The 25,130-nt window shown below is 58.9% G+C and overlaps 1 protein-coding gene across 1 annotated transcript; it reads left to right on the forward strand.

Moving 5' to 3' along the window:
* Positions 1 to 1,964: 1,964 nt before the first annotated feature.
* On the forward strand, positions 1,965 to 24,790 carry SNX18 (sorting nexin 18). Its single transcript, XM_037038478.1, has 2 exons — positions 1,965 to 3,659; positions 21,907 to 24,790. Exons 1-2 carry the CDS (start codon positions 2,066 to 2,068, stop codon positions 22,158 to 22,160), a joined length of 1,848 nt encoding a protein of 615 aa, XP_036894373.1. The 5' UTR covers positions 1,965 to 2,065; the 3' UTR covers positions 22,161 to 24,790.
* The last annotated feature ends 340 nt before the right edge of the window (positions 24,791 to 25,130 follow it).

Consider the following 25,130-nt stretch of genomic DNA (forward strand, 5'->3'; position numbering starts at 1 on the left):
CGCCGGGGCGGAAACCACCCGACACCCACTAGTCCATGCTCTTCCCTTCCTCCAGCGACCCAGCGCTCCTGCGCACGTCTTTGCCCCGGACGCCCTGAATACTCACACCTGAAAGCGGGTGTCAGCCTTCCTGGGCCAGAGCCTGACACACCGCCAGTTTATGTCACTTTAATAAACTCTTTGGCCTAAGAAGAAACTACCAGATGAACAGTAAGGGGGGAAACTGAACGCATGGATCTTAAATATCCCAGCTTCTCATGAGTTAATAGGCAGAGCAAATTGTGTTGTAGATGTTTAGTAAATGTTGGCTTCCTGTTTCTGGCCACGTGCGCTGTTGACAATTAAATTCAGTGACCCCTGTTGCTTGCTGTGAGGAGAGGCCCAGCCCGGAATTTCCAGCTAAAGACATCGTCATTTTGAATTTGCTTACTGAACTGAATTAAGGTTTTGCATTATAAATAAACGCCGTGGGAGCAACTCTGGTATCCGGGGTTGGCGGCTTTGTGCAGGATGCTTGGAATACCACGGCCCTTACAAAAACTGCGTGTTCTTCTGGCCTGTTTCCCAGACTTGCTTGGAAAGGGGCAGAAGACAGGCTGAAATTAATGACAGGAATGCTGAATCCCAATGAGTGGCGCCTTCAAAGGAATAATTAGGCAGACTTAATAAGAGAAGATTATGAGAATAAAAGCTTCGGACAAATGACATACGGCGGGGGAGGGGGGAATAGATGTGAAACGAAGCAACTGCAAGAGTTGGAGTTGATTACGATTTCAGGAAGCGATTTTTAAATCTACTTATCTTTCAAAAGCTACAAATACAGTGAGAGAGAGAGAGGGAGCATTGGTGCACGCTCACTGATCTCGGAGGCGGGACGGGACCCCGGGAAGCGTCCCGGTGCACAGAGCACGGGCTGGGGACTGGGGACCCACGTTTTCTTTATGGAAGCGGCAGCAAGCCGGTACGCTGGGCTCCCCANGGGGGGGGAATAGATGTGAAACGAAGCAACTGCAAGAGTTGGAGTTGATTACGATTTCAGGAAGCGATTTTTAAATCTACTTATCTTTCAAATGCTACAAATACAGTGAGAGAGAGAGAGAGCATTGGTGCACGCTCACTGATCTCGGAGGCGGGACGGGACCCCGGGAAGCGTCCCGGTGCACAGAGCACGGGCTGGGGACTGGGGACCCACGTTTTCTTTATGGAAGCGGCAGCAAGCCGGTACGCTGGGCTCCCCACGTGGACTGCCGTATACTCACGCCCCCGCTTCCTCTCCCTCGTCAGCGAAACGGGGTTACTCGCCATCGCCCTAGAAGGTAGGTAGTGAGCGGCTCGTGCTGCGCCACACAGGTGGGTGTGGTCCGCAGGTGGATGCGAGCGCAGCCCAGGCTGTCACTCTCTCTGCGCGACGCACGTTTCAGGGAGGCGCAGGGACGCGTGCGCCGCAAACTGCGCAGTGCCGCTCACTCGGTGTCACCCGCAGCTCCCTCCTGGCTGTGCTCCCGTCGCCCCGCCCCGCGGGGTCCCCGGGCTCCCGCGTTGGCAGCCGGGAGGGCGCTGCTCGTCGGCGCCCCGCAAGGCGCCCCGTGTCTTCACAGCGCAATGGCTGGGGCGCAGGACAGCCCTTCTCCTTTCCTCAGCGCTCGGAGGGGGAGCGTTTCCGGGGGTGCAAACACTGTGTTAACTTCCTTTCCAGGAGACGTTTTCTCACTTAAAAGCCCAAAGAAGTCTGAGCCCGTCCACTTCGGAGCCGCCACCTGCACCCTCCAGTCACCGCGGCGCCGGCTGCACTGCACTGGCCGCGAGGGGGCAGCGTCGGCGCGGCGGGGCCAGAGGCGGGCGGCGGCTCGGACATCCCTTGCTCTCGCCTGGCGCGCGGCTCTCGGCGGTCGACTCGCCCGGCTGGGGACGTGGGCGGCCGCGGGCCCCGCCCCCCGGCGGCGGCTCGGCTCGCAGACGGCGGCGCGCGGAGCGGGCGGAGGGCGCGACCGGCGGGCGGGGCGCAGCGCGTGGCCTCGGGCTCCCTCCGAGGGCCCTCGGCGGCCGGGCGGCTCAGGCCGGGACCATGGCGCTGCGCGCCCGGGCGCTGTACGATTTCAGGTCGGAGAACCCGGGCGAGATCTCGCTGCGGGAGCACGAGGTGCTGAGCCTGTGCAGCGAGCAGGACATCGAGGGCTGGCTCGAGGGCATCAACAGCCGCGGCGACCGCGGGCTCTTCCCGGCCTCCTACGTGCAGGTGATCCGCGCGCCGGAGCCCGTCCCCGTGCCAGACGGCGGCCCCGGCGCCCCGGCCCGCTACGCCAACGTGCCGCCCGGCGGCCTCGAGCCCCTGCCGGCTGCGCCGCTGGGCGCCTTCCAGCCGCCGGGCTCCTTCCAGCCGCCGAGCACCTTCCAGCCGCCACCGGGCGCCGGCCTCCCGTACGCCGGGGGCGCCCTGCAGCCGTCACCTCAACAGCTCTACGGCGGCGGCTACCAGGCCAGCCAGGGCAGTGACGATGACTGGGACGATGAGTGGGACGACAGCTCCACGGTGGCGGACGAGCCTGGCGCGCTGGGCAGCGGCGCCTACCCAGACCTGGACGGCTCGTCGTCGGCGGGGGGCGCCGGCCGCTACCGCCTGTCCACGCGCTCCGACCTGTCTCTGGGCTCCCGCGGCGGCGGCCCAGCGCCCGCGCAGCACCAGCCGTCGGGGGCCAAGAGCTCGGCCACCGTGAGCCGAAACCTGAACCGGTTCTCCACCTTCGTCAAGTCGGGCGGGGAGGCCTTCGTGCTGGGCGAGGCTTCGGGCTTCGTCAAGGACGGGGACAAGCTGTGTGTGGTGCTGGGGCCCTACGGTCCCGAGTGGCAGGAGAACCCCTACCCCTTCCAGTGCACCATCGACGACCCCACCAAGCAGACCAAGTTCAAGGGCATGAAGAGCTACATCTCCTACAAGCTGGTGCCCACGCACACGCAGGTGCCAGTGCACCGGCGCTACAAGCACTTCGACTGGCTGTACGCGCGCTTGGCCGAGAAGTTCCCCGTTATCTCGGTGCCCCACCTGCCCGAGAAGCAAGCCACCGGCCGCTTTGAGGAGGACTTCATCTCCAAGCGCAGGAAGGGCCTCATCTGGTGGATGAACCACATGACCAGCCACCCGGTGCTGGCGCAGTGTGATGTCTTCCAGCACTTCCTGACCTGCCCCAGCGGCACCGACGAGAAGGCCTGGAAGCAAGGCAAGAGGAAGGCCGAGAGGGACGAGATGGTGGGCGCCAACTTCTTCCTGACGCTGAGCACGCCGCCTGCCGCCGCGCTGGACCTGCAGGAGGTGGAAAGCCGCATCGACGGCTTCAAGAGCTTCACCAAGAAAATGGACGACAGCGCGCTGCAGCTCAACCACACGGCCACTGAGTTCGCACGCAAGCAGGTGACGGGCTTCAAGAAGGAGTACCAGAAGGTGGGCCAGTCTCTGCGCGGCCTCAGCCAGGCCTTCGAGCTGGACCAACAGGCTTTCTCCGCTGGCCTGAACCAGGCCATCGCCTTTACTGGAGACGCCTATGACGCCATTGGCGAGCTCTTCGCGGAGCAGCCCAGGCAGGACCTGGACCCCGTCATGGACCTATTAGCGCTGTACCAGGGCCACCTGGCCAACTTCCCGGACATCATCCACGTGCAGAAAGGTAAATCCAGCCTTTGCAGCTGACGGTGTGGAGTGTGTTGGGGGTGTGGGAGGGGGAGGGGTGGCTTTGGCAGAAATGCTGTTAATCTCTTTCAGACTAGTCCTTTCTGTGACATCATTTTGGAGTTTGAATATTGGGCCTTGCACTTCTGGGATCTGTAATCTGCGTCTAGGGTACAATTAGAAGGGGCCCAAACCACATTAGGCTTGTGTTGTGAACACTGCATTGTCACTTGGCTAGGGGTTCCAGGAAGCACGGAAGTAGTGGGAAGAATGGCCACCGGCCAGCACAGGTGAATCTGCCCTCACCCTGCACCCCCTCCGCCCCTGCGTGGGTGGAGAAACCGGGTCGGGTTCTCCCAGGCACCAGCTGGGCGGCCCTAGAACTTCCTGCTGGTCCTTCTTGCTTGCAACCTTTGTAGAATTTCAGGAAGTTTTAAGAAAATCTGTTTAAGCTCAGTCATTTTGGTTTCGGAGTCTGTTAAGACCGAAACTTAGAAGAGTATTTAGGGAAATGATGTGCGAAACTACCTAGAAGGTGTAGATGCTGAATGTGGCATCTGAGGGCATTGTTTCCGGTGCTGAGTGAGAGGCCAGAAACTGCCCAGGGCCAGAGCTTGTTTCGCTCGTAATTGTTCGTGCCCCTGACTTTTATTAAAGCTGTGGAAATGGCAGATTATCACTTTACAAAAGGAATCCGAGGGTCGGTTTGTGGTTGGATGGGGTGCTGGGAGCGGGAGAGTGGGGCAGTGGTCCTGCCTGTGCCAGTGTCTGCTCAGTGGGGGTGAGGAGTAGAAGGGAGTCACCCAGTCTGACCTCGGAGGGTGGAAACCCCGCCCCACAGGAGCCCTGACTCTGGNGAGGCCAGAAACTGCCCAGGGCCAGAGCTTGTTTCGCTCGTAATTGTTCGTGCCCCTGACTTTTATTAAAGCTGTGGAAATGGCAGATTATCACTTTACAAAAGGAATCCGAGGGTCGGTTTGTGGTTGGATGGGGTGCTGGGAGCGGGAGAGTGGGGCAGTGGTCCTGCCTGTGCCAGTGTCTGCTCAGTGGGGGTGGGGAGTAGAAGGGAGTCACCCAGTCTGACCTCGGAGGGTGGAAACCCCGCCGCACCCGAGCCCTGACTCTGGGCTTATTCTTACTTGTATTGAACTGAGACTCACCACTTGCTTCTCCTTCTGTCCCCTGGAGCCACACAAACCAGACTATTCCTCATCCCCTGTCAGCCCTCTAGCCCTTAGGAGTCCTTGGGCTGGCTTCCTTCCCTTTCCCAGGGGGGTGACTCCTCCTTACTCACCTCGGGGGGGTGGGGCATCAGACACCTCGAGGGGGTCTCGTTTCTGGCCAGGCCCTGAAACATCTGCAGCACAAATTACAGCAGACTGTAGTCACTTTCTTGGCAATTAATGTTTTGCGAAGGCAGTCTGAGGTTGGATCGGACCAAGCAGTCGATGCACTGAACCTGCTTCTGCATTCCCTAGGCCTTCCCCCCCCCTTAAATTGTTAGGAATCCCTAATTTTTTTGGCCAGTACTGGCAGGACTGACTCTGAGCCTTGAACACAGGACCTTATGTTTAAATTCCATCGTGTTACATCCATGCACACCTGTACCGCACCTCTGCCTGTGGCCTGTTCACAGGCTCAGGTGGACTTAGTCAACTTGTTGGTAAACGGTGAAAGGGTGGAGCCAGGTCCTGACGGACACTTGCGGCCTGGACACATGTGACTGGGCGCCCCAGCCCTGGTCTCACTGTCACTCGGACCGTACCGTGGGAAAGTGTCCTGCTCTGGAAGCTATTTGTGGGGAAAGGCAAGGTGTGTGTTTAAGGTCTGTTTTGACTTCACACCTGTAGTCTGTGTTCAATATTCAACCATGTGGTTTGTTTAGTTTTTTAATCCTAAAACTAGAGTTGTCCCCTACGGCTCGGGATCCTGAAAACTTCCTTTGTTAAAACCAGCACCGTCACATGTTGTTTAGGCAACTTCAAGGACACTAGACGCAGTCTTTAGGCATCTCAGAAACAACACTGGTCGGCATTCAGTGCAGTCTGTTTCTGCCGTGGCCTTGGCGAGCAGCGTCCGGGGGGCCGTGTCCCCAGATGACACGTCTCTGGGACGGGCTGCCATCTGAAGCTCCGGTGTGCTGTGCATGAGGCCAGAAGCCTGAGCCCACAGCCCACGGTTGTTGAGGATGTCTGTGAGTGGGACTTTTAGGAATGCAGATGAGACAGATATCGTAAGCCAGGCTAGCGCATTTTGAACATGTTCTGGATGCTTGAACTTGTGTTTGTAAAGAGCAGCTCATCCCTCCCCCGCCCCGCCCCCAGTCACAGAATTGCTATTGAAATGAACTTCTTTCCAGTCGGAGCACCTGGAATTTTGTCTACAGGTGGTTTCTTGCCCCCCTCCGCCCCCCTGGTCTCCACGCCCTATCAGGTCAAAAGAGAACAACAATGGCAGCAACAAAGATAAAAATCTTTAAGCAGTTTAAACCCTCTTCTGTTGTAAACATTTGATCCAAAGTTTACATTTCAGTTTAGAGAGGTATGTAAAAATTCAGAATAACTCTTTCAGCCTCCGTTCTCATTGTTTACAGCAAGGGCACAGCAGCCTCCCACTCTGGCAAGTCGCTTGCCCTAATCATTGGTTAGGGTGGGACAGGGCTCTTTGGTCACTGAAGCAGTGGAGAAGGGGAGCTCACTGGGCGGCCCCCCGCAGTTCCTGGGGGACGGGACAGAGGCCCTGGGCTCCTCAGAGCTGTTCCGTTTGCCAGGAGGCTGCTTTTGTCTTCTAGATGGGCGCTCTTCCGGGCTGGCTGTTTAAACTTAATTAAAATGAAATAAAACGAAGCAGCTCAGTTCCTCATTGCTCTGAGTGCGCCTCAAGTGTTTTGTAGTCGTGCCCCCCTTCCCAGCCCCGTGGTAACTTCCTTCCCCACGTGGTCATCTCCTGGCGTACCCCCCAACCCCCGAGTCTGTAATAGAAACGCAGGCAGGGAAGTCGGCCTGCCAGAGCCCTCTTTCCAGAGGCGCCCCCCACCCCCACCCCGTAGCCAGGGAGCGATGTCTCTGCCTCGGGCGGCTGTGTGTTCTTCAGCCTGTCTTCACCATCTGTTCAGAAAGAACTGCTCTCGGGATGGACTTACGGATGGCAGACGTGGGGACCTGCAGGGCTCCTCGCCGCTGTGGGCTGGTGTTTTTGGACTACACTTCATACCGAAACCATTGCTCAGACTTAACAGTGGTTTTGTTGTGAGTACTCTGTAGAATTGAAGAGAGCCATATGGTTCCTTTAGCTTAAAGAGATTTCTAGAATTGGGATTTTTTTCCCCTCAACAGATAGTCTGAGATAAACAGATTTAGTTCTTGGGGTGGAGAGCAGGAAGGAGGCAGCTTGCTCTAGACCGAAGGACAGTGGGTGGGAATTGCGAATCTGCTGGAATTTTATTCACGTGTTGCCGTCTGAAGAGGAGCCCCTCTAAATCTCTGCTCCCTGACCCCTGCCAGGCACCATGCACATGCCTGTGTCAGCTCCATGTGACCCTGGGGTCTCAATTGTCTTTTCTTGTCATCCCCACCCACAGCCTGCCTGTATCACACTGACGTTGGCGAGTTTGGGGTACAACAGAGAATATGTTTTTACCAGTTCTTAGCTTAGTCTGTTGTGTTTCCAAAGATATGATTAACTTCTGACATGTGGTAAAACTTAGTGTTCGTGGCGGGACCCTGGCCTTGCAGTGTCTGGCTTGTCTGCGGGAGATGCCGCGGGGGTGAGTGTGTGTGGTGGACACGCGGCCTTCCCCGGGTTAGCAAATGCGGACCCGACAGCCGGCGGGGGTCACTGTCAGGGAAGCTTTCTTATTCCAGAGACAGGTGTGCAGTCCTCGGAGGGACCTGTCGGTGAAGTGCAGTCTGGGGTGTGAGGTGGGATGCAGAACTAGACGAGCAACCAGACAGATGGTCTCATGTCCTGTCCTCTTGAATGAAACATTCCGCGGCCACTTCACTGCCCTCTGTCACTGCTCCAGATGGAGCCTCCTGTTTGCAGGCGACAGCCCGGGGCCTCAGGACCCCCTGCCGGCAGCGGGCCCATCGGTGGGCAGGAAGAGAGATTCACCACCCGGCCCTGCTCACCACGGGGACTGCTGGTNGCCTTCCCCGGGTTAGCAAATGCGGACCCGACAGCCGGCGGGGGTCACTGTCAGGGAAGCTTTCTTATTCCAGAGACAGGTGTGCAGTCCTCGGAGGGACCTGTCGGTGAAGTGCAGTCTGGGGTGTGAGGCGGGATGCAGAACTAGACGAGCAACCAGACAGATGGTCTCATGTCCTGTCCTCTTGAATGAAACATTCCGCGGCCACTTCACGGCCCTCTGTCACTGCTCCAGATGGAGCCTCCTGTTTGCAGGCGACAGCCCGGGGCCTCAGGACCCCCTGCCGGCAGTGGGCCCATCGGTGGGCAGGTAGAGAGATTCACCACCCGGCCCTGCTCACCACGGGGACTGCTGGTCTCATACCCCACCCCCCCGCATTAATTAAAGATAGCGGAGTCCCAGCGGGGCACGCTGGGTAAGGCCGGGCCACAGCGGGCCCTTCCTGTCTCGTGCCCTGTTCTCCTGGGGCTTAAAATAGCCCCGAGAGGGCACTGCCAGGGTGAGAGAAAAGGTCTGGGCACCGGGCGGCTTCCAGACTCGCCCTCGGTTTGCAAGCTCCAGCTGGAAGTTGAGCTTACTCGTCCTTTCCACCTGAGTCCCCGCTCCCGCCCCCGGCTGCCTCCAGGGAGACCTCAGCACAGCTTCACCTTTGGCCCCATCTGAACTTTCCTGGTGAAAATAAGGCGACCTGGGGGGCTTCAGAAGTGGAGACTGAGCTACACAGGTGTGGGGCCTGCCCCCAGCCAGGCGTGGTCCTGAAGCTCAGGGTCACTGGTTCTCGGACTTCCTGGGAATCGCCCCGGAAGGCCCAGGCTTATGCCCAATAGCCCGAGGGGCAGAGGGACCTGCCCTGCGCTCTCAGATGTCCGGACATCTGGGGAGGGGAAAGGTCTCAGCTTCCTTCTGGTCAGAGCCCTGTGCTGGACCTCTCTCCCTTCTGCAGGCTGAGTAAGAACCTGCGGTTTTGGAGTCTTTTAAAACCAGAACTGAGCGCCGTGTCAGCAGTCCCACAACACCCTGAACTCAGTGTCACCACACGCCAGTTGGCGTGGTGATGCCCGGCTTGGTGCAGAGAGATAGCCCCAGGGGATGGCACCGTGTGCTGCCCACACGCACAGTACAGCCCGGGCCTGCCTCTGCAAGGGGCACAGACGGGACCCTGCTCCTCACCGAGGTCTCTGACATGTGACAGGGAGGCCACCTGCCAGGGTGCTGAGGCCCCCGCCCCCCGAGGCTGCGCAGGGTGCCTGGGGACCGGTGCGGGTGTGCGGGAGCTCCCTTTGCCTTGGTAAGCCCCGCTCCCCGCGGGCCAAGTGCAGACTTTCCACAGCAGGTGTCATGATGCTCATAGTAACTGCTCACTGAACACTTCCTTTTGAGAAGTCGAAAGGGGCCTTCACATGGAAGCCACCCTCCTTCGAAAGACAAGACTGGTGCCCTGTCCCCTCCCGCGAAGCCTGGCACTGCCAGGATGTAGGCAGATGGGCACACACCCAAGGAGCCCTCGGGCAGCAGGTGGACGCTGTGCTCCGTGCGGCTGTCCGGAGTTCCCATCAGGAGAGGCGGGAACGGAAACTGCATCTGCGTTACGTGGAGTTGCTGCTGTGCTGTGCACACGGTAGAGGCTGCGGGGAGTGAGTGTCTCCTCCAGCTGAACCCCCCGCCCCGATGCCCTGTCCTTGTGCACGCCACTCTGATCGTCTGCCCCTCACTCAGCTCCTCACCTGCTGGCGCAGGTGAGGGGCTCAGGGTCTCCCGGCATGTTTCTGTAGTCGGCCTTTAGGTCACAGGGGCAAATGCCCCGGGTGCTGCTGCGGGTGGAGGTGGTGTCTTCTGCAGCCCGGCTCGAGGCGTGGGTGACGACAGCCGGACCAGTTCCCTCTGACCAGTGGGAGGGGTGAGTGCACGGCCACCAGGCAGCGGGTCTTCCCTCCGCAAGGTGTGCAGCTCCCTCTGCGCTCCGCACGCCATCTGCTTCCGGGAAGCAGACGCCACCTGGTGTCGCTGGTCTTGCACTTGCATTGTGACCCAGGTCGGTGTGAGCTGGGTCAGTCTACGGTGCCTCCTGCTCCTCCCTTCCGCCCCCTCGCCGCCCACTCGGCCTGCCCGTCCTCTTGCGGACTTTTCTGTGATGTTTAGCAGACAGGAGGACTGCGGTTAGGGTGGGGGGCTAAGTACGTTACTAGGTTTATTCGTACCACCCTTGGCTTTGTTCAGCGAATGTTTTAGTGCCCAGCGTGGATTGGGGACAGTTGAAGATGCTGGGGTTGTGTCGGTGGCCATGAGTGGCCCACTGCTCTAGGGGAGTTTCCATACTAACAGGGTGGGGACCTGCGAGACAAACAGTAGGGAGTTAGAGGGAGGTTGGAGTGTCTTGTGGGGAAGGAATGGAAGTGGGAGAGGGTATGGGCGTGGGGGGGTGGGCGAGGTATTAAAAACGATGGTCCTGCCCTGGCTGGTGTAGCTCAGTGTATTGATCTCGGGCCTATGAACCAGAGGATTAAGGTTCGATTCCCAGTCAGGGCACATGCCTGGGTTGCAGGCCAGTTCCCAGGAGGGGACTCATGAGAGGCAACCATACATTGATATTTCTCTCTCTCTCTCCTTCCCTTCTCCTCTAAAGATAAATAAATAAAATCTTTAAAAAAAAAAAAAGGATGGTCCAGGTCAGCCTCCCGGGAGGGGAGGGAATCAGCCAGACAGGAACAGCCTGGGGGCACTTCCCATGCCCAGGACCGCTGGGACGGGCAGCAGGAGGCCAGGCAAAGGGACCTGAGAGGACCCCAGCCCGGTGGTCCCCCGAAGGTCTGATTTGTAGGACGTCAGGCACTGTCAGGACCTGCTGTCACAGCCCGAGTGGCACGTGAGCCAGAGCCTCGGCTGATGGGACATCTGCACAGGGGGGCTGCCCTGCTAGGGGGAGGGCGGAGTAGGCAGGGACCCAGCAGGAAACTGCTCCACCCACCCGGGGAAAGATCTGGAGGCTGGGGGCGGGGCAGTGGACAGGGCGAGGAGGGGACCCCTCTGGATATATTTTAAAGGTCAGATCGACAGGTCTTCATGAGGGATCAGACGTGGCCGGTAAGAGGGAGCAGAGTCCGGAGGGACCGGCAGTGAGAGCGCAGCTCCTGTTCTCTGAGGTGCGGGATGCCAGTGGGGTGGGCGGGGCGGGCAAGAGCCCCTCGGCCTGCGCTCCACACCCCTCCCCCGCCAGCTCAGGCAGCGGGCCTCAGCCCTGGGCCACCCTGCCCCCCGCCCTTGGAGCCCTGCCCCTCCCAAGTGCTAATCGGTCACCTGGAAGGCTGGCCGGTGCCCAGCGCCTGCGCGCATGGCTCTGTGACTCTTTTTTGTGACGTTGAGTGTTCGAGCGTGTCCACTCCGTGCCCACAGTTGTGTGTGTGCAGCGCACGCTTCGGGGTCACCTTCTGAGTCCATGAGGCAGGCGATTGGTCAGCACTTCTGGTGGGTTTTGAAATAGGTGTTTCGTGTGGTGTATAGAACATTTTTGTTTTTCTGTTGATGTGGGTGTGGGTAACAGTTTAACAGTACATAGGAAATAAAAACCGAATCTGGATATGTTTTCTGAGTGAAGCTATTCATTAAGATGTGAGTGACTTAAACATCTTAGACTTGTGCGTCTATGAAATGACTTTCCAAAATCCACTGGGTAGGGGAGGGGTTGGAAATGCTTACTTTCTGTGTCAGAGACACATGAGGATTCTGCCCCTCGCGATTTCACGGTGCCAGTGCCAGGTGGTTAAACCTGAGTGTACGCACACTCTGCCTCCCTCCTCCTAAGCTTTCATTCTGGCACCTTTGTGGGGGTCCCTGTGGCCTAGCTGAAAGCTGAAGACCCAGAGGGCAAAGTGCACGGGTCCTGCGGAGTGACTGGGGCATAGTGGTGCGGGCCTGCGCCCCAGGGGCAGTTCCGCAGGGCAGGGCAGGTGTGTGCCGAGGCTGCATGGGGAGCAGGTGCAAGTCAGTGTGAGGGGGAGGGCCTGGTCCGAGGCTGGAGAGCCCCAGGTGCGTGGGAGGCGGGGGGGAAGGGGGGCAGCACTGGATCCCCTCCAAGGTGGTCCTGCCGGGACTGAGAGGAGCGTGGTGGGCGGGGCACTGCTGAGGCTGGAAAGGCTCCAGGACAGGTTGGGTCGGTGGCAGCAGCTGACACGCTGCATGCCAGGGCCTCAGGTTGGTGAGGGACAGGCACGGTCCTGGGCACGTGCCCTGTGTGATATAGGGCAGAGAGGGGTCATTAACTGGGGAGTGGCCCGTCCCCATCCCAGAAAAGCAGCTGGAAACCGGCCTGGCAGGCAGGGCAAGGGGAGGGCATTCTGGGCAGAGGAACCCTGTGCACAGAACTGAGCCAGACGCTGGTGGCCTGTCCAAGTCGGCCCTGTGGTGGCCACAGTTGTGGCCGGGCCCCCCCGAGGGTTGGGGCCTGCGGCCAGGACGCTGGCGCCTTCTCAGAGAAGCTCCTCCAAGGTTTGTCCTGCTGCCCGGGTTGTAGCTGCAGCAGGTGACAGAGGGGGCGTCGTGAGTGACCAGACGGGGAGAGGGGCTGGTCCTCGTGGCAGGAGTACAGGTGGCTCAGGTGGGGAGGGGCACTGAGGGGCTGTGTGCCTGCAGGACAGGGGGGGAAAGCGACAGACAGGGAGGAGTGTAACGTGACCTGCAGACCAGCTGTGGAGCTGACCTCCGACCCCCGACCTCCAACCTGCGAGGCGCTGGGAGCAGGGTCCTCAGGCTGTATGAGTCCAGCTGGCCGTCGGTTCCCCACACTGGAGCTGAGAATGGCTCTTAACATTGGTTGGTTATTCTGTTTCTTAATAGGTCTATGCGCCTCCATCTGCCTCAACTGCCTAAGCGTCAAATATTGCACTGGCCAGCCCACGACCTGGCAGTCGGGCACGTAGGCAGGGGGAGGCCGGTGGCAGCAGCAGCATGCCAGGCAGGGTGTGCGTGGGGTCTGGTTCCACGCAGGAGCAGGGTGGCGATAGAGCGCTCGTGGGCTTAGGCTCCCCACTGTGTGGGGCTGAGCTCCCACCAGCGCACCTGTGACCTTGGACTGTGGGCCCCTCTCATCCTTAGCTTCCTTGAATCTAACGTGGTGTGGCCTTTCTGTGTAGCAAATAATTTTAAGCATTAAGTATCAGCTATTGTATTAGCTGATACAATAGGGCTGGAGCCCAGAAGTCCAAAATGAAGATGCTAGAGGAGCCCCCATGCTTCCTCCAGCAGTTTGGGGGCAGGGGCTCATCCCACACTTCTCCCAGAGTCCGGCCTTGCTGGCGGTCCTTACTGCTGCTTGGCCTGTCCACTCCAGTCCCCGCCCACGCCTTCACGTGGCATTCTTCCTGGGTATCAGTCACTTGTCTTCTCCTTCAAGGACGCCAGTCACATTGGATTTAGGGCCCACCCTACACTAATTACATGGGCAAAGACCCTATTTCCAACTAGTCACACCGTGCTTAACGATGGGACCTACTCTGAGAAACGCATCATTAGGAGGTTTTGCCGTGGCGTGGACCTCACCACACCATGACGGGGGCGCAGGTTCAGCCCCAGCCAGTCCAGCCCGCTGCCCCGGGCTGTGCGGTGCAGCCAGGCGCTACCCCCCTGCACAGTGCAGGGCGGGCGCAACCACCCGAGACCGAGTCCCGCGGGGGAGAAAGCAACGGCAGCGAGAGCAGTGAAGGAGATGGCAAGTCTGCCGTCGGGTCACACGAGGCCGTTTCATGGGGAGCGTTCTCGCGAGCAGGCCATGTGCACTCTAAAACAACGACAACATGTGCAGTGTAGTAAATACGTCTGCCGGCGCCACAGCCGTTCACCGTCCTTGTCAGGTCCCAGGGCTGGATGTGCTGCGAGGGCTGCGCCTGTCCACAGCCCACAGGGGAGGAGGTCAGAGGACACCATGTGGCACAGATCCAGGAGTGACCCAGTGCCTGAGGATGTCACGGCAGCAATGACACCAGTAGGCAGCAGGAGCCTTCAGCCCCACTGTGACCTTGGGGGACCACTGTCGTGTGGGTGGTCCATTGTTGGCTGGAACCACGTCAGGCCGAGCACAACAGCAAGGCCAGTCACCAGCTCCAGGTGGGTGTGAGCTGGGGGCTCCTCTCCCACCGGGTGGGACTGTTGCCTCCCCCAGAGAGGGTGCAGGCCCATGGGTACCTGGGGACTCGGAGGCCTGGGCAGTGAAGTGAAGTGACTTCCAGGCTCCCAGCTGATAGGAGAGCCACGGTTTGCGCTCACCTCTGCCTTGCGCTGGGACCGGCGTTCCTCAAGCCGCCTTCGGAGCCTGAGTTTGGCTCTATGGGCAGTTAGTTGGCAGGCACCGAGAGCCGGAACGGTGCAGTGGCGCACGAGTCGTGATAAAAGGGGCAGGTGCATTTGGAGGGCTCACTCCTTGCTCGGCACGCGCTTCACATTTGTGTACAACGTATCCACGCACACCTCCCGGGAGACGTTGAGGCACACTCTCACGACCCCCAGCTTGCAGACTCGAGGTGGGCCTGCAAGGTGCCCTCACCATGCAGCCTGGCTCCGGGCAGGGCTCCGGGCAGGGCTCCGGGCAGCTCCTCCAGGCGGCTGCACAGGCCTGTGGGGTGTCCGCGCCGCGGCACAGGGGTGGCTGTGGAAAGGAGCTGGGGAACTCGAGACACCTGCCAGGCAGCACGGCCGGCCAGAGGCGGCTAGAGTTACCCACGGGGTTTTCAGGTTGGGCGTGGACAGCAGTGATGCAGGGGTAGGAAGAGGCAGGCCAGGAGGGCGGGGCGGGGGCGGGGGGGAGGTGTAGCAAGAAAGGGTTGGGGCTCCAGGGCGGCTCCAAAATCCCCTTCTCTGGGCGTCTTTCTGGGTTTTGTCAGGTGGGGATGCGGGCTTCAGTAGGTTTCCGTGTTTTGTGCCTTGTGCTTCATGTCTGTTTGAAGACGGTCTCTTTCTAGGAGCTTTTTCGTCTCTGGTTGGGTGTGTGTGACCAGGTCCGGGAAGTCCAGCGGTGGCCGGTGTGAGGATCCACGCCCACGGGAACCTGCTCCCTGCCAGCTTGCAGAAGCTGGGAAATCCCAGGGTCGGGCTGTTCTGCACTGTACAGCAGCTGATTCGGGGACTGTCCCCAAAGCTTAGCGACCAACCGTAAAGCAAGGTGAAGTGCCCACCGTGGGCCCCCCTGTGGGTGCACTGAGGCCAGCGGGGCGGGCGTGCTGCCCGCTGGGCAGTGCCCAGTAGTTCACAGAGCGGCTCCTATCCCCAGGGCCATGGCTACAATTCTGGGCTTAAAACTCGACACCCTTCAGAGAGAATACTTGGGAGCCAGAAGTGTGTTCTCGGAAAGTATCCGGCTCCCCACCCCCAGCCGGCCACTGCGCGCTCTCAGAGGCACACACGTGGTCGGGCTGCTGGCTCCCTGGTTCCTCCCCTGAGGACCCAGGTCCCTTGCTGCCCCCCACAGGGGAGCTCATCTGTTCGGCTGGTCGGCTGACTTTAGCTACTGTCTCCCTTATCTTCCCAGAAAAAAGAAACTCAGGTTTTACCTTTCGGTAAAGGCAGTTTCCTGAGTCCACTCTTCTTTTTTATACAAATAGGTTTTATTTCCCGTGAGAAAGGCACCCAAAGTGCTGGCCACTGGCAAACAGACCGGGTCTGCATGTTCGGTCAGGCCGGCACCTGTGCCCCCAGTTCAGGCCGCAGCAGAGCTGCGGTGTGGGTGGTCGTGACCTGCAGGCTGGGGCCATCGCTTGTGTTCCCTGGGTGCAAACCAATCTGTGCTTTTATAAAACCGGCGTTTTTTACAACTTTTATTGTATGTTTGTGATTACCAGGGTTAGTCTTTCTGCCTCATTGCATTAAGATTTTATGGGTATTCAGTCTTTAAGAAAAGAAGTGATATGTGCTTTCTTTTCCTGTTCTCAAGTTTAAAGTCTTTATCTCCGCCGGGTCCTTGGCCCCAGATGCATCAGCCTTTGCCCCGTGCACCCGCCTCCTCTGCAGTGGAAACACTGCGTTTACAGAACTGGTAACTGTGTCACTGTTTAATATTCAGTCCAAGCTGGACCACAAGAACCTTCCAGGCAGTGGACGGCCTGTCTCGCCAAATGGGCCTCGAGAAACGGAGTGAACCCTGTGCCTGCTCTTTCTCGTGGAGCGGGGTGGGCTGCAGGGACAGACTCGGGCGCCTCGGCGCATGAGGCCTGCTCAGGTGAGGGCTGCCACTCACACCGGCGCCACTGGGCCCTGAGGTGCCCGCAGGCGAGGGACAGAGCGGTCCATCAGGGCGGATTGGGACACAGCCCTCCTCCTCCTCCCCGGTGCAGCTCTTGGACCGGACTGAGCTCAGAGGCTGGCGTCCATGACCGGACTAGTGTCCCACCTCCAGGCAGCCGGGTCGTCGCATTTGTTTTTGCGTCCTTGGTGGTGGTTTCCTTGACAGTTTATTTCCCTTTCCCCAACCCTCTCACCTCCTTCCTGAAACAACTTGGAAGTTCCATTTGTCATTTATTATGCTTATGAATGGACAGTGAGTTTTTAATTCCCTTTATCTTTGAATTTTGACCATTCTTGGCTTCAGAAGTGCGCAGTAACCAGCCGAGACCCGCACTGCTGCCTACGGCCTCCTGCAGTCATTGGTGGGGTCCCCCGGGGAGCCCAGCTGTGCAGTCTGGTGGGGGCACAGCACCTGGAGGCTGTTGGAGAGGACTGCTCACCCCGTAGACTTCTGTGGGGCTGGGCCTGGGGAGCGTGGGGTGAGAGGATGAGGCGGGGCTTGCAGGTGCTGGGTGTAGGCTTGTGCCGAGCAGGTGCTGCTCACCTGTGCGTGCTCTGCCTGCTGCATGGACGGCCGTCCTGCCCCTGTTAGGGGGATGGTGGCCTCTGCACAGTGAGATGTTTGCCTTGGAGCCCAGAGGGGAAAGAGTGATGACCGGTGGGAGGGTGGAGACCAAAGGGAGGAAGGAAAGAGGAGGTGCCGTGGGAGGGGCGGAGCAGGGGCAGGGGTGTGGCTGCCAGTGAGTGAGGGTGAGAGCCAAGCAGGCCCGGGACCAAGTCCGCATTTCCTGGCCACCCACCGCTGTACCAGGGGATGCAGGGAAACAGGCCTCGTCCAGGTGTGGGTGCTGCCCCTCAGTCTCTCTCTCGCCCCTCAGTCCCACCTGGGCTCCAGTTTTCTGGGACAGGGCAGGGCCGTGGGAGGACAGAAAATTGAGTTCATGGGGTTTTTTTCTGTTTTTGTTTTTGTTTTTGTTTTTAAGAGAAAACATAGCCTTGGGATCTCTGCTGCCCAGTGACTGGGCCTTTGGTGTGGTTGGTCTTAGGGACAGGACGGACCGGAACCAGAGACCTGCTGGAGGAGAGGGACCCAGCCGCGGTCGGGCTGGGAGTGCTGGGCACGGCGGGGGGCCCCTCTCTGACTGAGCATCCATGCCTGAGAAGCCACAGGGGGTCCCGGGTTCCCAGGAAAGGGGTTTCTCTGCAGACCAGGTTGGGGGACACAGTTGGGTTTGGCACAGAGGACCCTGTGTGCTGGCTGGTGTGTGCCATCAGCTGGCACAGGTCCCTACCCATGCTGACGAGCCAGGCGACGGCGGGACTTGACCACGCCCACCTCGGAAAGACCAGCCGTGTCCTGGGGGTGCCTCTGAGGCCGTTCTCACGGACGGATGTGACCGCAGGGCAGGCTCTGGAAAGAAGGTGGTGGAAATGGTACCCACGCTCTGGATGACCACTGCTAACCTTGGACAGGGTGTCCTGGAGGCTGAGCCCATACGGCCGTGATGTGGAGGAGCCGTGTTACGTGAGTGGGCTGGTCAGCAGTTGAACCCCTGAAATGAGTACCCGTGGTCTTTGGACCGGGGGCGGGCCTCTCACGCTTTGCCCTTGGCAGCCCAGTGTGGCCTGAACCAGGGCAAGGCAGCTCCCGCTGGGAGACACGGGAGGGGGGGGCGTGTCGGGCAGGACTGTGTGGAGCCGGGCTGGTGACAGGGCCTTTCTTGGAGTCAGGCGGTCGCAGTGAGTACGAAAGGGGGCCCTGCTCGGCGTTTTCTCTGTGCAGAGTCAGCCAAGGAGCCCGTGGCGTCCGGGAGGTTTAGCTCACGACAGGCCCACAGCCAGGCCGGCAGCCGGCTGGCCTCTCTGAGCTGCACGGTGGGGGGAGGGTGGGTCGTGGGCAGCCGCGGGTGGGTGGCCAGTTCTTCACCATGAATCGGCCGCGGAACTTGGGGCAAGTGTGTAAGGTGGAGAGAATTGTACCCCAAACTCTTGGGAGGCAAGAGTAAGGTCTGGGTGGCGGCTCCGGGCACCAGCCTCCCACCTGCTCCGCGGGCATCTGCTCAGCTGGCAGGGGCGGGGAGGAGAAGGACGTCCTGGGCCTTCTGCTGCCCCTTCAGAGATGAGGCCTGAGGCGGTCGGTCTCTGAGGGAGCCCTCTGTCCCTATTTTATACAAATAGGTTTTATTTCCCGTGAGAAAGGCACCCAAAGTGCTGGCCACTGGCAAACAGACCGGGTCTGCATGTTTGGTCAGGCCGGCACCTGTGCCCCCAGTTCAGGCCGCAGCAGAGCTGCGGTGTGGGTGGTCGTGACGGGAGGAGGTCCAGTGGGTCACCCAGTGAACTGGGTGATGGGATGGAGCGCTCTGCTGGCCTGTAGCCGTTCGGGGCTCCTGCCCTCTTCTGCCCGGCATGGAGGGCGGCATCGTCCAAGGTGGCTGGGCCCTGCCTGGGGCCTGGAGGCTGCTGTCTGGGGGGAGGGGTGCTGGATAAAACAAGGCAGAGGGCTGGAATCGGCCTGTGGGCCTTGTGTTTGCCACCCGTGCCAGAGAGTTTATTGTACGGTTTCTCTTGAGCCCCTTTTCGGCTTGGAAAGCGATGAGGCGCTGTTTGGGAGTGGGGGGCTGGCAGGGGCAGATGCCCCCATCAGCCACTTGGAGTGGAAGGTGTGCACATCTGCGCCTGTGTCTGTATTGAGTCCACGATAAAAAAATGTTTCCTTTGCTCTTTAGGCTCTGGGCGATGACTGCAACTTCTCTGCACCCTCCAGGTTCGGGGAGAAGCCCTGCCGCCTCGTGGCCCGGAGCACGCCTGGAGGAAGCGTGGTGCTTACTCCCACGCGGCTGCCGGGCCGGCGCCTCAGGGTGCTGTGTTTGTGGGGGCTGAGCCCTAGAAGCCAGGTGGCAGGGCCGGGTGGTCCGTGTCGCCCGGGGAGTGCCCCTTCACCAGCCTCACTTCTCGGAGGGTGGACCTGACTGAGGATTTGGCTTTCCCTGCCTTTCTCGTGATACTTGAAACTTTCCGTGTGAAAACACGTGATGTGCAGACGTGTGCACCGGTCATTTCCATTGGGAAGTCATTCAGTCAGACTGCATGGTCCCTTCGCTGTCTCGGGCTTACAGGCTTGTCACCCCAGCAGCCACGTGAGCCCCTAAGACGGGACCCAGTCTCTTCAGAAACCTGCCTCATACCCCCCCCACCCACCCTGTGCTTTCCCCATCCCGAGCTCCACACGGGTGGGTCGGCCAGGCTTCCCAGGAGGACTGGCTTTTGGCTGGTGCTCTCCCCTCAGGGCTTCGTCCTGCCCACCATTCCTAGTTTGCAAAATGGTGTTTGCCTGGTTGTCCACCTGGCCAGAGCGAAGCCCATGTATCCATAATAGGGTCACTGTCACTGTCTCCAGTGGTGGTCCTTAATCCGCATCATCTCCCGGTGGGCGGCGGGGTGGGCACCGCCCCTCCCTCACGTCAGTTCGCCCTTCGATTGGGAAGATCGTGGCGCACGGGCTGCTTTTCACGTTGTTTCATGGCATGCAATGGTGTCCCTGCAAAGACGAGCAAACGAACTCCTTACAGACAGTAAAGGACTTCACAGGCGCCGGGCGTGCAGTGAGCAAGGTGGGATTCCAGGGGGACTTCAGAGCCCGTGTGCAGTTGCTCTGAAACGCAGGTCAGATACAGGGCGGGGACCGAGTGAGGGTGGGGGAGGGGAGCCCCATCCGCCCAGCCTGGCCCTCCCCGCCCTTTGGCCCCCTCGCGCTCCGGGTTCCTTTCTCAATATTTGCCGTGTGTGCTCTGCCGGCGCTTATGCACTTAGACCAGCCTCCCCTCTTCCCTAGTTACCTGGTGACTCGGAGGCCGCAGGGATTGCGCAGCTGTCCTGTTTCCTTGCTGTGGAAATAGGGGTCGCATCTGTTCCAAAGTCACGGCCTTGCTGGGGGCCCGTGTGGGGACAGCGCCTGGCATGCGCTCCGGTGGTGGGGGGGCTTGTGAAGGCTTCCTCCTTGTCCGTCTGCGAGTTGGCTTTGTGGAGGCAAGCCCGAAGCTCTGTGTGACGGTGAGGCCCCACAGAGTCGGACGGGCAAAGCCTGGCTGACGCTGGTGCAGCCCCGGGCTGGTCTGGGCCCCTGCGCTGGGCCCCGTCCCCACTGGGCAGGGCAGGGCAGGGCAGGGCAGGCCCAGTCTCCTTGCAGAGCAGCGTCAGCCCAGCCCCGCAGCAGCCCCGCTGGCCCCCGGCTGGCGCAGCAGACATGGGGCGGGCGCCGCAGACACCCCCACGTGCATGCAGTGGGCCTGGCACCTCCCTCCCATCCAGTGAAAACAGTCTGCTCCCCAGGACTCCCCCCTCCCGCCCCCGAGTCGCCCCGCATCCCCTTCACCACTTAGGAGACTCCCCCCTTTGGCCCCGCCTCACACTTTCCTGCTCTTTCAGCATCCGTCTTTAAACGAAAAGCACCAAACTTTCGGGGAGCCGGGCTTGCTCGTGGAGTCGGTCGGGGTCCCCCTGGAGCTGTGTCGACACGAGTAACAGCCCTTCTCCACGGGGCAGGCCCATGTCTCAGCCGTGAGGGGCGGGGGCGGGGGGGCGCTCACTTAAGATCACGTCTAGGAAATACAGATGAAATGCACGCACACGGATGTATGTGTACCGTGTTGTCGGTGGGTTTAAATTCTCAGGTCTTCGGCTGTGTCTAAAGTACCTTCTGACCCCCGCATGGACTTCGTTTGCCACTGTGTTTGCTCTGTTGTTGTGCAGGGGATTTGAAGAGACTCAGAAACAGGGCCTCCTACGTTTCACCATGGGCTGAGCTGGACATTCGGAAATAAAGCTCCCCCCTCCCCCTTGGGGTCAGGTCCTCTGACCCCATGCCAGGTCCCTCCCTTCCTCCTGTTGGCGGGAGGGTGAGCGCTGGACAGAGGTGGGGGTCTGACTCCTGGAGTTGGCTGTGTGCGGGGGATGGGGACTTAGCCGTCACTCATTCCCAAGAACCCGTGGGCAGCCTTTGCCTCCTGCCCTGGACACCGGCACCTTTCTGTGTTGTCCCAGGGCCACATCCCCTTCCCTCCACCTCACATGCACTTTTTGGTGGCCTTTCTCAGCAGGTGGCCATGGCGCCTCTGCCTTCCTTCCCAGATCCCCTTTGGGCACACTCACAACCCCTTCATTCTCCCCCACGGCCCCTAAAGGGAGGGTGGCGCTTTGTACTGCACAGCTCCTGCGCTCCAGGCGTGGGCCCCCCCACCCCCAGCGGGCTCCAGGGTCAGAACCAGCCATGCGTGCGTCACTCCTGCACGCACGGGGGTGGCGGCCCGCTTCCATCTGCCTCTGGAGCCCTGGGTACTGACTTCCCCGGGAGGCGTCCGAGGAGGTGGGCACAGGCTCGGGCTGTCGCTTTTACAGAGAAGGCTCCCCACACGCAGGGTGGCCGGGAGCAGGTTGCCGTGGTGAGCGTGAGAGTCTGTTGTGTTGCTTTCCACACGGACGGCGCAGACCTCTGCGCACGGTGCACGTGTGCAGTGGTGTCGGGCCTCTGTGAGGAACGTGGGGAGTGCGGGGTTTCCTGGTTGGTTTTTAGGGACATTGCTCTGCAGTTTATTGTCTGTTATTCATAGTATTTCTACTGGGAGAAAGACAGGGTTGTCACTTGGTGGATGGCAGAGTTTTAAGAAACTTGGCCAGATTCCTTCCTGTTCAGACGAGTAAGTACAGTCGCCCTCTCTGTCCCGGAGGTCTCTGAAGTAGCCCAGCAGGCGTTTCTAGCGCCCCGACCCTGCTGCCCTCGCGCCCGCGCGGCCAGGACATGGGGCGCTTTCTGAGGCCGTTGTTTCTGCTGCAGGGGCGCTGACCAAAGTGAAGGAGAGCCGGCGGCACGTGGAGGAGGGCAAGATGGAGGTGCAGAAGGCGGACGGCATCCAGGACCGCTGCAACACCATCTCCTTCGCCACCTTGGCCGAGATCCACCACTTCCATCAGATTCGAGTGAGAGACTTTAAGTCACAGATGCAGCACTTCCTACAGCAACAGATAATATTTTTCCAAAAAGTGACGCAGAAGCTGGAAGAGGCCCTTCACAAATACGATAGTGTTTAGTGACTGGACAGTGGGCTGTGGACTTTGCAGTTCAAGGATAATTTCTGCAGCAGAATAGAAGCCGCTGTCAGAGGGCTGTGGCCAGCGCCCGGTGGCGGCACAAGGCTGGTTTTGTGTTGACTGGAGCAGGGCTGAATATATAATTGCGTAGGGCAGAAGCAGTTAATGCGGGTCTGTAGTAGAAACAGCACCACACATTGTAACTAAGTTATACTATGTACGCCTACACTACCATTGTAACTTTTGGAATAACGATTATACTATTTGCCTTATTGCTTTTTGAACTGTGGGTATTTCAGGGCCTACTTTGTAGACCTCAGTCCCTTCTCTGGAGGGTCTCAGAGAAGCCGGCTGGGCCACAGCCTGCGCTACGCCTTTTTCCTCGTGCAGATTGGGGTTCCCTAAATTCAGCCCGTTCTCTGTTTACAAACTCCAACTAGAGCAGCTATGCGACTTTGTGCCTTTCGATGTTTTTCATTTCTCCACCCCTCCCCCCTTTGAGTAACCACAACTTTTCTGATGGGAAGAGTGAAAGGCCCGTGGTGCTTGGGGTCCCAGGGGCCGGCGGGACGCACTGTCACCCGTGCACGGGGTTTGTGCTCGGATCCCACAGTGAGTGCCGCAGAGGGGGCTCTGGGCTCCTCGGGGGCCGTGAAGTCTGTTAGGGCAGGAGAGGTAGCCACTCTGTTCCCGAGACGCTGCAGTGACGAGGACTGGCCCTACCGGCGCCCTGGAAGCGAGGTGGGTGGTCCCCTCGGACACGCCCACCCGTGCGGGGAAGACGAAATCTAGCCAGTGGGGACACTGGATCGGTGAGGACACGCTCGGTTTCTCTCGTAGGAGGGTTTTTCCCTTTTTTTTTTCTATTTTTACCTTGAAGATTTTTTTTCCTGTTCAGTGTGATTTTTTTTAATGGATCTACACTGTTAACCAATTGAGACTCCACTGTGATTCATGGTTTACTTAATCAGGCACTTTTCAGGGACGTCTGTAAGCTTCAGTGTTACACGATGACGCTAGTGTCAATCTGAGGAGGGACCAGAAATACTCGCGACTATTCCAGATGCTGAAAGAAAGAAGCGACCGCTTGTTTTCAAGGACTCGTGAGCCCCCGGGACATTGAACATTACAAATCACCTAAATATATTCTTTTATTATTACAAGGGAAATAGAAATGGCTGATAAATACCAAAAAGATTCCAAAGCAGCTTCATTTAAAAAGCACAAAGAGATTCTGGCTCGAAGGGCCACAGTCTCGATGTTTATTGTCGTCGCTGCGCCAGGCGACGGGGTCCCCGCAGCCGCAGGTGTGGGACCCGGCTCCGCAGGGCTCCGTAGGCTCCGTGAGCTGCTGCTTCCCCGGACTGAGACTCGCGCTGCCTCCGCGGCCCCTGGGCGTCAAAGTGCCGACTGGGAAGTAAGGAGGTCGGCTCGAAAGGCTGGCGAGTCGCACCCATTCAAGAAAAGGGTGATGGTTCGAACCGTCGATCCACAGCACGTTTATTTACTCTCAAAAGTAACCTCATGTGGGTTGAATTTTTCAGATCAGAGTGTCGTCATTTTGATCAAAATTTTGTACCTTGGGAAGCTTGGAGCCAGGTTTAACATCATGTGGCTTCAAAGTCTCTGCTACAGATAAGTGTAACCAAACATACTGTGCTCTAAAAAGTCACTTTCTCTTACTGAGCAAAATACAGTTTGATAAACGAAATCCATATGTGTATAAATGTTAATTTTATGGCAGAAGTTTGGAGATTTAATTTAAGGTTGGGTCTGTATTGGACACGTAAGCTTTTCAAATGATTTGAAGATTGGTTTTATTTGCCTCTTTATTTTCATGGTGGTTTGAAATTTTTTTAAGTAAAATCACTAAACGTGTACTATGCTAGCACGGAAGTGTTCTGAGGTGTCTTACAGGACTGTGCACTGGCTGGGGTGGACACGGCTTGTGTTACGGAAACTGAAGACGGAAGTACAAGGAGTTCAAGTTCATGCTCCTGCTTCAAAGAGAACTTTGGTTTGCGTGACGACAGCCTTGTGGCGCCACTGGCTCGTAAGGGGGCCGAGTTCATTCCGTGGGGCAGGCCGCCGGAGTTACGGGTGTCCACGCTCCCCTAAGAGCTCCTCTTCGCTGGCGTTCTCGGCCCTGTTGAGACAGTTCCGTGCGTGGAGAGCTGCAAAGCCAGTGCCCAAGGGCAAGCCATCCTCGCGTGTGTGCTGGTCACCGTGATCGGCACGGCACGGGTTTTACAAATAAACTATCATGCCCTTTACGTTGTCACTCGTCCTTTTTTCTGTAATCCACACTTTGGATGCGTGTTCACGACGCAAAGGCATCCACTGGAGCCAGGTATGGCTACTCCGTTGCAGGCAGGGTTGCCTCTGCCTGCGAGTCACAATGACCCCCGCGCCCTTTAAGCCAGAGGAGGGGACGCGCTGGGGAGCAGAGAGTCAAGCCAGCGCCCCCGGGCCTGCACACAGGGTCTCCATGGATGCCCCCATCGCAGCAGGGCCTTCGACGCTGGCCTCTTGTTGTCTCACACATCCCTGCTGCTTCCAGCGCTGAGGACCTGAGGGCTGTCTCAGCCAGTCCGGTCGGGTACGGAGAGCCCCGGGAGACCTCTGACCGTCACCCTGCACCGGAAAACGCCTGACCGTGGTTCTCCGTTTACGGCGAGTTGTCAGAATCTGGTACTGCTCCCGGCACCCTTCAGCCCCCCAGCATCATCCCACTTATCGTTGGCTAGTCGGATAAGTAAAGCGGGGTTTTATTTATTTATAGACTAAAAATGTTGAATATTGTTTTCCTTCCTTAAAAGATGTTATGGTTAGTGCAGATCAGCCATGTTTATCTTTTAAAAATAAACCAAGATTGCTTATTTCTGAGCTTCAATGGACTGTTACAATTATTTTTTCCTCTGGTAGTCAAGAAGGCATTTGCTTCATGAGAAAGCTGAATACAGAAAAGTA

The sequence above is a fragment of the Sturnira hondurensis genome, unplaced genomic scaffold (genome assembly GCF_014824575.4).
Source record: "Sturnira hondurensis isolate 20B ecotype Veracruz unplaced genomic scaffold, ASM1482457v3 Scaffold0024400, whole genome shotgun sequence".
In the NCBI taxonomy this organism is placed as follows: Eukaryota; Metazoa; Chordata; class Mammalia; order Chiroptera; family Phyllostomidae; genus Sturnira; species Sturnira hondurensis.

What these genes read in the sequence shown, in the direction of transcription:
- SNX18 (XM_037038478.1), top strand. Translation starts at nt 2,066, where the DNA reads ATGGCGCTGCGCGCCCGGGCGCTGTACGATTTCAGGTCGGAGAACCCG. An exon ending in CATCATCCACGTGCAGAAAG is followed by an intron (nt 3,660 to 21,906) that starts GTAAATCCAGCC and finishes TTTCTGCTGCAG; the next exon opens with GGGCGCTGACCAAAGTGAAG.